Genomic DNA, 15,516 nt, shown 5'->3' on the forward strand with positions numbered 1-15,516 from the left:
TTGTGTTATGTGTGTTTTAGCACTGAGTTATTTGTACCTGGTGCTGTGGATGGGCTTTATACTTAAAAAGAGTATAGAATTAGTTTATTTTCAACTAATTTACAATTATTCTTGCAATTCAGTATTTCTGAAATAACACCCCAGATTGTTGCTTATGGGCATATACATTGCCACATCTGATTAAGTGAAACAAGTATGCTTAAGTTTCTTTTGCCCTCAAAGCTCAACTCCTATCCTAACAGCAAGAAATATGAAAAGAGTATTAACTTTAGAGTTAGACCCATTTTAATCTCAGCTGCAGTACCCTATAAATTTGGTCAGTTAATAACCAATTCCAAGTCTGTTTCCTGCATCTGTAAATGGGAATAATTATATTTACTGTGTAGAGTTGGCAAGGTTGAAGGAAATGACAGAGGTCAAGTACCTAAGCACACAGTAGGTACACAAATATAGGTAAAGGATATTAACCCAGGTACCTCCCCACAGCACACCACCCCTGTGAGGGCTGGCAAGTTTGAGACAGTAAGGGAAGGAATTTGGGGGAGATGGAAGCAAACTTCAGGGAATAATATAAACAATTAGGGAAACTAGAAAATGCACCTAACTCAGTTAGACTCAATTAGGGGCCAGTGCAATCAACTTTGAGAAGGCTTCCTTAGAATGCCGTGCTGAGAAAGACTATAAAGTTCTGTCCAGGCTCTTAGAGACAAATCATTAGTCTTCCAAGGGCGAAATAGTGAGAAGTGGCACATTTCACTTTGTCACTCCTGCCCCAACCAAGCCCTTCACAATCAAAACATGAGACAACTTTTTGAGTTCTCCTGCACGCAAGTGGCTTGGCCTATGAATTAAAAATAAAGAGCTTCTAGGGAACATGGGTAAATAAAATCTGAAGAAACCCTACCCAATGAGGAAAAAACAAAACAAAACAAAAACAGCAAAATTACAGACAAAACCAATAGTGTACGTCAGGGGTTCAAGGTGTTCTCCTCAGCCAAGGAACATTATTGGAATCTCCAGGGAGCTGGTTTGACATGCATTCCAACTGAGATAGAACCACGAGGGTTAGAGCCCAGCCACTTGTGTTTACAAGCCCTCCAGGTGATGCTGATAAGCATTAAAGTCTGAGATCCATTCACCTAAATACACTAGAAAACCAAAAAACAATTGGTAAAGCAAAACTCTCTAGATGACAACTTAATTTTAGAAGAAATATGCCTAAAAAGAACCAGACAAGAAGGAAGCAGCATACACCAGACTTTAAGATCCAGGTCTCCTAAAAATCTCACTCTGTGAAGGAGAGATGGGATTTCAGGAAAAGAGGCTCTTAGGAGAAAAAAGCCAAAATGAGTAAGCCACTTCAAGAGCAGTAAGCAGTATGGTCAACTCCATATATGCTGCAGACATTAGAAGGAAATCATTTGGAGACAGGCATTAACTTTAGCATTTCCACTAAAAGGTCACCTTGAACTCAGCCACTGGGTTTGCTCCACTCAGCTGCTGTCCCTCGTTTTCCACAGTGAAGAAGAATGAGGATGAAATTACCTAGAAGGGAAAGAAGCTACTTTCAACTAATGATCACCAAGCCCCTGAATTTTTTTTTGAGGAGGTAGCATTTTTTTTAAAAGAGTTCACTTTGCAAGAAAGTAGGTGCATTGAACTTGATCTTACTTCATCAGAGGCACAAAGCAGACACATCAAAAGTGATTTCTTCCTCCCTAAATTTAACAACACTAAAAAGGGATAACTGAAAAGTGTATGTAAGAAAGCAGAAAAGGGAATTTGAGGAATATTATAGAAGAATGTATTATGTGCCAAACATTTAGAGAACAAATATTACCCAAAACTCAACATCTCAAGTTACCCATTGAACCACTTACATTAAACCTGTTACGGGAAAATTTTTAAAGTTTAAGTAGCCATACCTGGTTTAAGAGAGAAAATACAATGAGCACTTAAATTAGATTTAATGCACAGAGGAGGTCTAGAAATGCAGATTTCTCTGGACCAGCCCCTCTGCCATCTGACTTAAGTCAGACTCACTACAAAGGGGGGGGGGAGCCTGAAGGAGGCACAAATAATGCCTACAGATCAGAGGAATTCCGACCTCTGTGCACAGCAGAGCCAGAGGGGCCTTTATAGGCTGCCAAGATGCATAATGTAGCATGCTGAAGATAATGAATCAACGTGGTTTTCTTTGCATGCAAAGTTTGAACACAGGTAATTTAATGATAAGAGAAGAAAGGAAATGGGAAGGCAGATTTAGTCCTGCTGTTCCATACAGTAAAAACTTTTCCCACTAAAGACTGTCATACTGTGTACTGCACTATTGCCCCTCAAAGCCTGCTGAGGACCCCAAACTAAAAACAGAAAATTCACAGAAGCATACAAAGTTGATTTCTCTGGAATATTCACCCTTCCCCACCCTGACCCCCAATCCTAAATGCACTGACCCTAACTGACGTGAAATCTAGGGGAGATGACTTGCTGTACCACACAGGTAAAAAGTGAATATAAATTTCTCCCACCAGTGGCATCCCTTTGTTCCTGAGGGTCTCAGGACGTGGTAAGAAGATAAAGTAAAAGGGAGTTTCTGATATTTTCTTTGGGGATCTTCAAAAATAAGGTATTTTTTACAGACTGAGCATATTATACTCTGGAAATCCAGTGGCTTTAGAAGCTAAGAGCAGCAGCTTAGTAGACAATAGAATGCTTTATAAATGATAAAACACACAGTTCTCTTTTTTGTTTGTTTTAGATAGAGCTACTTGTGCCACTGACTTACTTAATGTTAAAGTAATACTGTAAAATGCTTTCCTTTCGGTGACGTGATGATCTTCCCTGGTTTCATACACTACCTGTGTGAAAACAGTGCTCCCAAATCCCTATTCCTTACTTCTTGTGTGAATTGTAGTCCTGCCCTTTCAAGCTCCCACAGAAATTTCCAAGTGTCCAGTTACACCTGGAGCTAAACCAGCAAACAGGTTCACTGCTATCCTTTCTTACTCCAGCTTTCCTGACTGTTGTATTTTGCCGTGTTATCACCACAGTCCCATTAACGAAGACTCAGAACCACAGATGATGATTAAGAAGTCTTCTCCATATTTCACAAACCTAGTAAATTCTAAAAGCCTGTCCGTTTTCCCTTTTTGTCTCATCTGCCCCCTCTGCCACCACCAGATCATGCTAAGGAGAGCATGCTCAGGCCTCTGCCAATAGCCCTTAAGTGATAACCCCAACCTCATCATTCCACACTCGCCAGCCAGTGCCACACAGCACTCTTCCAACTGCCAAACATATCACATATCCTTCTAGAGGATGTTTAGAGTTCCCCACAAGTTAACATTTAAAGTAAATTGTGGCCTTCTACAACCTAGCTCTAACCTGGCCTTTCCAGCTTTATCTTCTCCTCCTCTTTCAATAACAAATACTTAATAGACAGACTCATTAGACTATTTGATGTCTCTTGCATACTGATGTGGGCTTTCCTAATTTGACATGGTTCTTGTGCTCCTCTTTTTGGAATACCCTCCCCTGAATTACAGTTTTGAAAATCTTCCTATTTCCTGATGCCACTTCTCCAACAAAATTTCCTAATAACCTCCTGAGGGCTCTCAGCACTACACAACCTTGGACTTTAAATACATGTTTTTCTCTCCTTAAGGGCAAGAACATAGTTCTCTTCATATTCCCCCATAGCTACCAACACACTGCTTTACATACAGCAGTCAACAAATACATGCAAAATAAATAATAAATAAATCTCTTAAAATTCATAATGGCACCAGCGACCCAGTGTTAGAGTAATTTTTAACTATATCATTATTCCATCTGATCCTCAACCAATAATTTCTATTTGTATTCTTACTTCCTAAAAGGTATATTCTTGAAAGCAATGTTGCTGGGGAAAGAGGTACAATTTTGCACAGTTTAAAACAGGTTAGCAAACCTTTACTGTAATGGACCAGATAGTGAATAATTTGGCAGCCTTATGGTTTCTGTAGCAACTATTCAATTCTGTCTTTGTAGCCACAAACAGCCAAAGGCTATAATACAAAGAGTAGGTACAGCTGTATTTCAATAAAACTTTAGTTATAGAAATAGGCAGTTAGTGGCCAATAATTCCTATTATATAGAAATTGAAGATGCAAGATTACTATTTATGCACAGAGCATTCTTCTGAATGTAATTTAGCCTGTTAAGGCTCAATAACTAATTCAATGTCACCCTGTTGATATGTGGAAATATGTCTGTGGAAATGATACTTCTCTTGCTGGACTTTCTTTCTAGCTTATTTCAGGATACTTCTAGAACCTAACTCCACCAAAGCAATCTTCTAGAGGTGAGAAAATGTACATCCCCTCTATAGTACATATATAAGAGTGCTTGTCCCACAAGTTGTTAACATATGCTGAAATCTAAAGTATAGAGTGATAAAATAGACTGGCATATATAGCCTCTTAGATAAGAATTTACTACTAGGCTTTAGAAAAGGGACAGGTATGAAAACCTCCCTTAATAAGCTCTTTAAAACAGGTATTGATTGCCATATACCTGGAAAGAAAGTAACCAGCCCATTGCATTGCCCTGTGATAAGAACACATTTCTAAGATACTATGAAGTAGCTTATAGTCAACGAGGGGTAAATTTCCATTCCTAATGAGTTTCTCCTTTGTCTCAAGCAGGAACAGATAACTACAACTATGGACCAAATGCTCTCCTGATGCCTATTTCTGTAAATAAAGTTTTATTGAAATACAGCTGTACCTACTCTTTGTATTATAGCCTTTCTCTGTTTGTGGCTACAAAGACAATTGAATAGTTGCTACAGAAACCATATGGCTGCCAAATTATTTACTATCTGGTCCATTACAGTAAAGGTTTGCTAACCTGTTTTAAACTGTGCAAAATTGTACCTCTTTCCCCAGCAACATTGCTTTCAAGAATATACCTTTTAGGAAGTAAGAATACAAATACAAACAAGAGTGTTCATACTGAAACACCACTTTTTATAAAAGAAAATAACTGGCAACAACCTCAATGTTCAGAGACCAAGAATTCATTAAGTAAACTATGGTACAATGATACACTAGGAATCCATTAAAATTACAATGGGTGTCTATATTTACAGACATGGAAAGATAATCTATGACACAGTTGAATTTTTTATAGTCACATATCCATAATACCTTTAATTTAATATCTATGATGTTTATGTAGTATTTATCCCTACATTTGCATGTACATGTAAATGGAGAAAGGTGACTAAAAAGATGTTAATAAAATGGTTCCTTGGTGGCAGCCTTTCGGTTTTTACTCGCTTTATAGTTTTCTTAATCTGATCTGCCCAGTGAATATGTGTCCTTTTACAAAAGCTGTAAAAAATATGTTTACGTATTGAAAATTAAAATCAGGGTGTGAAGTTTATATTCTTCATTTATAAAGCATTGAGTTCCTTAGAAAACAAATGTGTTTTTTGTATTTTTTTGGTTTGTGTGGGGTTTTGGGTTTTATTCTTCCTGTTTTAAGTTTTTCCTTTTTCTTTGTTTTGAAGACAGAAAGGCTCCTAGGCTAACCAATAATCCACATACCTATGAACTGGCATCTTCACTGTATATGGCAACCTTGGTTTTGGATGGAAAAAGTCCCATCCAGAAGGGTTAGGAGGAAAAGGAGAGGTTAACAGAATAGTCCCTTGATGGAAATATATTAATTCATTCAGAGTCTTGCTTCTGGGCTACCATAAAAAGGTTCATAAAGTACCCAAAAGCCACATTAGATTTTAGAATTATGCTGCTCAGTGACTGATTCTCAGTGAAGAGTACAAAAGGAGAAATTTTTCTCCACCCCCATTTTCTTTAACAAATGTACACTTCTACAAGATTGGCACAAGTATTTTTAAGCTAGTAATTGAAAAGCCCAAGTATGTACATGATACAGGTATTAAGAACCCTGTATTACCGCTGATAAAGAGACATAAGTTAACACTGCAAAAGGCTTGCAAACTAACAGGAACAACAGAAGAAGAAATTGGGAATAACAACACAACTCACTCTCTCTGTGCCAGACTTACAGGCATCACTTCTTAGCCCATTTTTTAACTGAAGTAACTGAGGCTCAGAGAGGTTATAAAACTTTTCCAAAGTCATATAGAAAAGAGATAAATTGAAATACAGATACATCTGGCTCAGTGGTCTGGGCTCTTCCCACAATACTAATGAAATAGAAATTATATTTCTAGTTAAGTATTATATAAAACCTCAACGCAAATTTAACAAGTGAGAAAACTTGAAATTCCCAGTTTATAAAGATAATACAAAATTACCATGTCAATTAATTTCTTTCACAAGCAATTTATTTTAAAGTGTGTTTTTACTCACTTTATTATTTTCTCAGAGTTACAACTATCTCCATTCCCCACCCTTACATTTTATAAATACATGGTATGTGTATATCTTTTACAGATTTGCTCTGCCATTATACAAAGCACAGAAATTTTTTAGTATTTTCAAACTGAACTACACTCTGAACACATATGCAGACATGGACTCCAGTTAGGCATAAAATTATGACTTGGTTCTTTATGACTTTTCTCACAGTAACATTATTTCAGTGCTACAGGTTAAACCAAATCTGTGCCCTGAAAATTAAAATAGGAAAAGCTGTACAATGAGATAACATTTTTTACACTGGTATTTTTATCCCACACAATTTTTCTCTTATAAAAACAGGCAGATTAGCTTTTCCTATGAATTGCCTGTAACTGCATCTCCAAGTTCAAGATAAACAAAACTTTCAACTCCCATATGGGGAAACTGAGATTTTACTATTCCTCCTCTTTAGGGGCTGTGGGGGCATTGAGGCTCGGGGTTTTGTAACCAGATTTTCCGTGGATCTCTAGTAGAAGCCTAAAATATAGGACTCTATAGCTAGACCCCTTTCATCTAAAAAAGCTCTGATTTTTATCAGTTCTGTATCTCAGCTTCCTTGTAAAACTTAATCTGAAAGGGAAAAAAACCCAGCGGGTTCTATAACTTTCTTTTTTTTTTTTAACAGCTATCTTTTAAGTTATAGGGACGAATAATGTGGCAGAGGATAAAGCAAAGGCTTTGGGGTCAACCTTCCGGGTTCACGTTTTAGACCTTTATTTCTTCATCTGTAAAATGAAAATAATTGTACCTGCCCTGAATGCTTTGTAGTAACTGGGGTACAGCCCCTAGCACATTGTGTGAGCAAAGAGATAGCAAGAAATTACTAGTTTTTAAACTTCATTCTTTTAGCAACAGGTGAAAGTAAACACTTAACCAAATATTTAGTTTGGATCTTAAGATACAGTATTTTCAATCTAGGGTTCCTAACAGAAACTGGATGTTGTTAGGTAAAATAACAATGCTAATCAAAGACCATCTATGACATTATTAATGTACTATATATGAGAACAAAATGATTTTTGATAAAAGCATTATCCAGGATTGAAAAACAATAAGCACATTTTGCTCAACAAATATTCTCAAGTCCTCTACACTTAAGGTATTATGCAAGACTATAAAGGAAGATAAAACATTGCCCAGATATCCATGTATATTGTATCTTGTTCAATTCCACTGAGAGGTATAAATACTATTAGGCTTTATGTGACCTTAATTCCATGAATACCAGTGAATATTCGCAAAGCCAGAGACAGAGGCTGGGGTATTAACTGCAAAATCCAACTTCAAGCTCCACTATCAAGTGTTAATGATAACAAGTATAATAAGGCAAAGGCAGGAAGGTTCACTTCAAGAATATGATTAGAACAGATGATACCAAAGTAAACAGAACCCGGTAGAATTTGCCAGCTTTGCCTCTAGTCTACTGTCAGCCATCACTGAAACAACAGCATCACTGACATCCATAAAGGCCAACATGGTGAGAAATTTGCAGAGTGGTAAAAATTCAAGACTAACGGATGACACAAGAGATTCTTAAGAAGGAAGGAAAAGAAGGAAGAGAGGGAGGGAGGGAGGAAGTTGTCTGCCTATGTCTAATATGTCCTTTCCTATGGATAATTGAAGAAATTATAGTATTTTATTTACATTTAGCCACCTTGTTTTCAAAATTTTAAGCTTCCCAAGGGAAGCCTGCCACAGAGCAAGCTTAAGAAAAGGGATCTACAGCTTACCAAATACCATGTACTAAAGCTTCACATGTCATCCCATTTCTTCTTTGTAACAAATTCTCAAGCTAAGTGTTCTTTTCCCCACTTTAAAATTGAACAAAATAAAAGTTAGGGACAAAGTGACTCAAGGTCACAAAACTAGTGATTGGCAATAGTAGATCTGAACTTGGTACAATCTTTTAACTCCCTCCCAAGAGTTCTATGACGCCAAACTCTAATGTCTGGGACATAGAAATAGAAAAATGCTGACAGACAAATATTGATAATATTTTTAATAAAGTTATATTTTTAAGGAAAAAAACCCTAAATTGATTTTAATTTTCTTATTAGGGATACATGATATCGCAGTAATTCACTCTTTCCCTCTTGGGTTATAAAGGGAAAATTATAATAAATCAAGTTGGAAAGTGTTGAATACAAGCACAATATCCTTTTCACAATAAAAAACTGCTTCCATGATCAGGATAACAAATGTATTTTTAGGTAAGCTGAATGTACATAATAGATTTTTTCTTAATTTGGCACTATTGAGTTTGTCCACTACTTTGGAAAAAAATTAATTTTCATATTGCTGCAAGAAAAAAAACCAACACAAAGTAAGTTTATATTCTCCTGAAAACTACACTTTAAAATTTAGAACTAAAAATGGAAATCACCAAAGAAAACTCCCATTATCACTTTTCTGCACCCAACAGAGTAAACGGAAATAATTCTTAAAGTGAGCATTCTCTAGAATATAAGCGAAAATATCTCATGGATTTGCCTAAAATTTGAAGTGCCAAGACCATACATAAATCTCAATTTTGTTGTAGAATTGACTTTTTGTTGGTATAAAGGACATGAATGTATGCTTATAAATAACCATCATACACACAGCACTAATCAGATTAATTCAGGTCTATCTGGACAAAAAACATCATTTTATAGAAATACATAAATCATGTACCAAAATCTCTATAAGTGGCACATGGACCTACCCATAAATTATTTATTTGTGCTATATTCTTGAGTTAAATTTCTGTAACATAACATTAAAAAAAGTAACTTATAAATGGAAAACTAGCTGAGTTTAACAACTCTAGAAATTTTTCCTTGTATCAGTTTGGCAGTTAGCAAAGTGTTCATGCACACACACAATTCTATATCTGTATATGTATGCATTATTAAGGAAAAGAAAATAACAAATCACAAGAACATGAAAACAAAAAGTATTAAAGCTTGAACATGAAGAGAAAAAGAGAGGCAATTGAAAACTAAAATTCAAACTATTACAATAAATTTACTTAGGTAAACCTAAAATAATCCATATTTCTCCTATTCATTGGGGGGAAAAATCAGACGTAAATATTTTATGAAGTCACAACACAAAATCAGAAGGCTGTTCCGTATATCCACATTTTAATCTGTTATAAATTAACTTGAGTCAGATCAAATCATAAAGCAGTTCTGAGTGTTATGTTTAATATGCACAATTACAACCCAAGGCAAACCACACATGCTCCTAACTGTTAGCCTAGAACAACCAGAACAGTGAAAGAGGAGGCTAGAGCTTCCCCTGGAGAGGGATCGGGTGGGAGCAATCTGCAAAAGGGATATATTTGCGACAACTGCAAAGCCTGAAAACGTCCTAAAACTCTGAAGATGCTCACGTGGTTTAACAACCAAGTCCCTTTACAAGATCCACAGCCCAGATGATTTGTATCTTTTAAACTGCCCTATTTCCAGAATTCCTGATTTTAAATCACGCTGGAAACGTCTGGCTGCAACTGAATTAGAATAGTTCAGCTTAGTCCTAAAAGCCAAGACAAAAACAGTACCATACTTGTTTGTTTTGTTTTAAACTCGGACCTTCTGAATTCCAAAACTGTATCCCTCTGACTAATACAAACCGTTATTACAGAGAAATGGTTAAAAAAAAATCAGTCAGTGAAAAGGAACGAGGGAGTAGTAATGGTAACATACAGTACCATGAGCGGCAGTGGCCTCCCAGTCAGTGGTGCAAGGTTAACAGATCACTCCTGGCCTTCAGGCAGACAGCAAAACAGCCTGGGAAGGGGGGGACAGGGACCAAGGCCGGGGGAGGGGGCCTTCGCTCGGGCAGTTTACACAAGAAGGCAGCTCAGCTCCTTTCTGGCGCATTCCTCCTCCCTATCTCCCAACCTCTTTGCGTGTGTCTTGTCATATTTTCTTCAGCTGTTAATTGTCCAGACTGCAAGACTTAAAACAGCTACAGTTTAGGGAAAAAGCGAAACCCTTTTCTAAGTGACCATCACAGCAAATCAGCTTCATGCTGGTGGGTAAAATTTTCCAAGGGAAGTGTTCTTCTGATAGTTCCTGAGTCTCACAGGCACCCCCACCCCCACCCCCACCAGCCGCCACACACACTCCCCTAGAGGGCTAAATGCACTGTGGCAATAAAACATTCATGCGACTTGGAATTTTAACACAATGCCATTTCCCTAGTTTAACCTGAAAGGAATGCACTAGTCACAACAGACTACATCATCCTGCCATTAAACCCTGCCAAGGAACCGCTTTTCTGGCGGTGCTGGGCCCGCTTTGACGGGAAAGGAGTACACAGACCCACACACTGAGTACAGAGGGGCCACCTCTGCTTCCTCAGCCTTGTCCAGCAACACCCTGATCTTGAACATGACCCCTGACCGCTTGCATTGTGACCAGCTTGTGATGCATGTGTCACTCTGGAACTTCTGCAGAGCCACACACTGTGCAGGCCATTTGCTGCTCCCTCTCAACAGGACTTGGGCTGATGCCAGAAGTTGCTTATTATTACTGCTGCTATTGAAAGTCTTATGTTTAAGCATGGGGATGCTTTTTCCTTGTGTTGTAGACTGTTTCTTTTTTCCCTTTGTTTCAAACTTTTTAAAAAACAAACTCTGTATTTGCATTCATAATTAGGTTATGATTACTGACAAAATGGTTTGCTTTGGGGACTACTTATCAAAGCTGCCAGTTCTTTCCCATTTAAGTGACACTTAATTTAGACTTACAAAATGCAAGAGCAGAAGTAATTCTGATTTCTCCTGAGAATTTGAGAAAAATTCAAAGTTGTTGAATTCTAATACATCCGGCCATAATCCTTTCCTGTTGCTTAAATACTATCACATAATAAATTGGATCAGAAAAACCTAGATTTATTGGTTTATTACTTGTGTAAAGGTGTCTGCCTTCCAACATAACTGGCTAAATGTATGTACAACAAATGAAAAGTTAAGATCACATTACAAGTTTTTTAATGTTTTTAATTTTTAACTCTGCTCTGATGCCAATTTAGCCCTTTATACAACAGTATTTTTATTATTTTTTTAAGTTACCCAGATAACATAATTTTGCCCTCCAAACATCCCTTTTTTCTGTATCCTCAACTTCCCTCCCACTACTGAAGTATGCTTCCCAGAATTTTTTTTTGACATTTCTGATTTTTCATTTTCTCCCTTTTCTGATGATTAACCATTTTTATATGGGGCACTTTCACTTTCAACCTTGCCCTATTGTTTTTTGTCTTATTTTTCTTTCTGTAGTACAGTTCACAGGACGTTCTAAAAAGCAGCAGGCCCCTCCTTCTTGCCCTGACCCTGAACTACAGCCAGGTGAGCGGTGATTATGTCTGCAAAAGGCAGGTGTTTCAGCTTTAACCTCTTATAGTGAGGCCATGTCCCTTCTCAGTAACAAAGGAAGAACATCTTATTTCATCTAAGAGAATACCCTGAAATACAAAATGATGCTCTTTAAGCAAGTTAACGTGCACATATAAAATAAAACCAAGCTGTCTTCTTTAGTGTAATTTTTGTCTCCTTAGTAGCTGGAATTAGTTCTAAGCCCTTGCTAAAAGACTTTTTTCTTTTTCTTTCCTTGAAACAGACATTATCATGCCTTGAAAAGTCATTCTAATCCCTTCACCTTAGCCAAGCCATCTAATTTTAGATAGGAGGGCAGCAATTAATTAAAAGAAGAAAAAAGGAATTATATTTGACTTGTGGGAGCAGGGGATGGGAAACCAACCCAACAGAGAAGCAAAGACTATCAAAACCTGTGTGAAATATTTCCATTTCAAAATGTAAACACTGCAATCAAAGTCATTTTAATCTAGATAAAACACAGCAATAAAAATATTTGTTCTTTTCCAAGTTATCTGATTTATTATCAACATATATTCAAATTCCAATTTTAATGTTACTAGCAGGAAAGCTAGTAAAATTGAAGTCAACACCTGTAAAGCCATAAGATTAAAATTATGGAGAATAATTTTTAAGTCCAGACAGACACTTTTTGCTCGTATCAAACTAATTAAAACAGTGATCTTCAGTATCTTGCGCCAATATCCAGAAAAGAAAAGAGCCAAGGTCTGTAAACATGCACACGCGTCAGGCTAAGCCTCTCAGTTGTGAAGCATTTCTTCTGAAGAACTCTGAGGAACACGGCTAGAAGAAATAATAACCCACTGCAGTTTTATTTCCAACCAAATTGTCAACCAATCCTACAAGCCATTCACTGTTACAGGCTGACACATCCTAATAAGGAAACTATAATAAGCCACAAATGCCACAATGAAAAATATTTCATATTAGTACCAACATGAATAAATGAAGTAAGAACAATATAGAACCTGCTGGAAAATGAAGTATTATCACTTAAGTCCACTGAATTTCTAAAAGTTGCAAAAACCCAAAAGTTTCATAACTATGTTAGTGGATACCTGTGAGATGATCAAATCTGTAATAACCAAGGGTGATTTTAATTTTCCTTTAACCAAAAGAAAACTTCACTCTGTTAAACGACATTTAGCAATACAAGTTTAAGAGTTTGTAAGTTACCTTTTAATTTCTAGGAAGCAACACAGGTGAGATTTTTCTCACCAACTTGTTACAAGGAGCACAAACACGCTTATGTTTATTCCCAGAAGAGCCCACTTGAAGATGGGATTGGCTAAAATCTACCCCCACTACCCTCCACAGGCAGTAGGCAGACCGACCCTGAGTGAGGGCAAATCTCAGGGGCAAAGGGATGAGAAAGGAAAATGTGTAGATAGAAGGAAGGGAGGAAGAAGGAAAGAGACGGTGTGGGCTTGCAAGCAAGCAACAGGAAAGAAGGGAGTGAGAGAAAGCGTAAGAGTAAGATCAGGAAGGAGCAAAACGAAAGATGCAAGGAAATGGAGGTAGAAGAAAAGGGAGACTGAAGGAAAAAGAGATAGGGGGCGGAGAGGAGGAATTGGAGCCCCGCAACACGACGGTGGATCCAGCAGCTGGCCGGAGATGCTAATTCAGCGCTTTAACAAATCAATGCCACTTGAAAAGTACAATGCGAGCCCTCACTGGGTTGATGTCAGGGGACTGAGAAAATGCATTCGCAAGTATTTCACATTAAGAGGAAATAATGTGTTAATTTATAACTCTTCACCCTATACACTTGGATTATCTATCTGTGTCAGCGATTTGACTTCTTAAATTTATCAAAAACGCACGCAAAGGGAGGCAGCTTCGGCTTCCCCACTGGGAAATGGAGGTTTAGGAAAAGCCTGTTCTCGGTTCTTTTGGCTTTCCTATTTAGGCTGAAGTGCTGGTGGGGGTGGCGAAGGAGTGTGCATATGAAGGAGAGATCAAGGGAGGAGGGGTGCCCTGGTCCAGTTACTAACACAACCCAAGAAGTGGCTCTCGTGGCCTGTGGTTGATTGCATTAGGTACCATCCATCAAAAGTGACACGGAAGAGAAGGAATAACTTGTATCAGCAACTCGAGCTGCCATCAAAAGAATTTACTTTAAGGAAGGGTACTAAGTCTCAGCACACCCAACGGAAAAGAAGCTGCTGACAATTGGATGTAATTAAACAGCACTCCTGCAATGCCAAGAGTTCCACAGACAGGGCTTATCAAAGTAGGAAGGAAAGGGGGGCTAAGCTTTTTTTATTTGGTTAGTTTTGAGACAGGGGAGGTTAAAGAACTGATAGACCATCCCAGCATTCAGGAGCTTAATGTTTCTTTCTTAAGAAAAAGCTATTTTATTACATTTCAAATTCTTGAAATTGTTTGCTAATCATTCCCTTAAGGTAAAGTTAGTTAACCTTAAAGATAGCACAGTATCTAACTTGAGGGAGGCAGACTCTATTAGCACTTTTTGCTGCCAGAAGTTAAACCATTAGCAGACAAATTTTCAAGGTGCAAGCACTGTCAACAAAGTGTGTTAAAATTTGGGAATAAACAGAAGGGAGTAAGTTCCAAAAAGTGTTTTAATTAATATCACATTTTCAAAGATAGGAAGGAGGAAGATGCTTCTACATAAAAAAAGCAGGAAAAAATGACCTGATTGTGAATGATTGTCAAGAGTTTCATTTAAAGATTGTTTAAACTATACAACAGCAATATTTTAAACTGCGGGGTATTTTTATTTGCTGCTTGTACAATTTCAACAAAAACAGACAATCTCTTATTTTCCGGATATTCATATGTAAATGAATGCTGATGACCAGAAATGAGATGCTATACAGGATAGGCAAAGTTAAACCTTTAGTTTAAAAGAAGGCAAAGTTACCTCACTCACTAAAGCCTGAAACTCTTCCCTTCTACAACTGCGCACAAAAAAAAAGGAAAGACTATGGACGGACCTTCCACAAGTTTCTATTGGCTGAGCCCCACCTTACAGATACTCATGACAGAACACATTCTTTCAGTCTTATGTTCTGTATGCTTTCTGTGACATAGTATTACACACAGTCACTTTTTATAATTAACTTTTTATCAGACTGTAATTATAAATAGCCAGAAATTTTATGGCTGCACTGAGCCAAAGGGTTAAAATGTCCAAAATAGTATCATTATTTAACGAATGTTTTCTTTCTTTCAAAGGAGATCATTAATAAGGAATTTCCTAGGTCAACACACTACTTTCTCTTTTCATAAAATCTTAGGAGACATAATATGGATTCTGGGCAGTATATGTTTATAATGGGAAAAATCATACTGTATGCACTTCAAGGGCCTCTATGCCCCGAGAGTAGGATTTGTCCTATCCCTGGTTTTTGCATGAATTACCATTACTGTCTGTCCCATTCAAGCTACTCTCAGGTAAACTATTCTCATCCTTATGGTACCATTAATCCCACTCTGCCCTGCTCCCTCCCCCAACCACAATCACCTAAGGGGTTAAAAGACTTCAGTACATTTGTGACTTGTCAGTGACATATAATACCCAGGTCCTTCATGCAATCAACTTTTACTTGACATGTATTTGCTCATCACAGGACCCGCATTACTACTGGGAAAATGAAGAAAAACCTAAATTAACACTTGACATTCAATATGGTCAAGTCCTTAATTGGCTGGGCTTCCTGAGAAAGCAATTTT

General features: G+C 37.4%; 1 protein-coding gene across 16 annotated transcripts in view; it reads right to left on the bottom strand.

Annotated features, from left to right (window-relative positions):
• The window catches only part of BNC2 (basonuclin zinc finger protein 2), a 442,599-nt gene that overhangs the window by 278,695 nt on the left and 148,388 nt on the right, over positions 1–15,516 (bottom strand). The window contains exon 1 of one of the 16 annotated variants that reach the window (XM_057498714.1): positions 10,126–14,665. The exons of 14 other annotated variants lie outside the window; for them this stretch is intronic. In XM_057498714.1, the coding sequence (XP_057354697.1) occupies positions 10,126–10,128 (3 nt within the window). In that variant the 5' untranslated portion in view covers positions 10,129–14,665. Of the gene's footprint in view, positions 1–10,125; positions 14,666–15,516 lie in introns of those variants that run through there. One more of the 16 variants, XM_057498715.1, reaches the window with a different exon arrangement.

This window comes from Manis pentadactyla, chromosome 3, assembly GCF_030020395.1.
Source record: "Manis pentadactyla isolate mManPen7 chromosome 3, mManPen7.hap1, whole genome shotgun sequence".
In the NCBI taxonomy this organism is placed as follows: Eukaryota; Metazoa; Chordata; class Mammalia; order Pholidota; family Manidae; genus Manis; species Manis pentadactyla.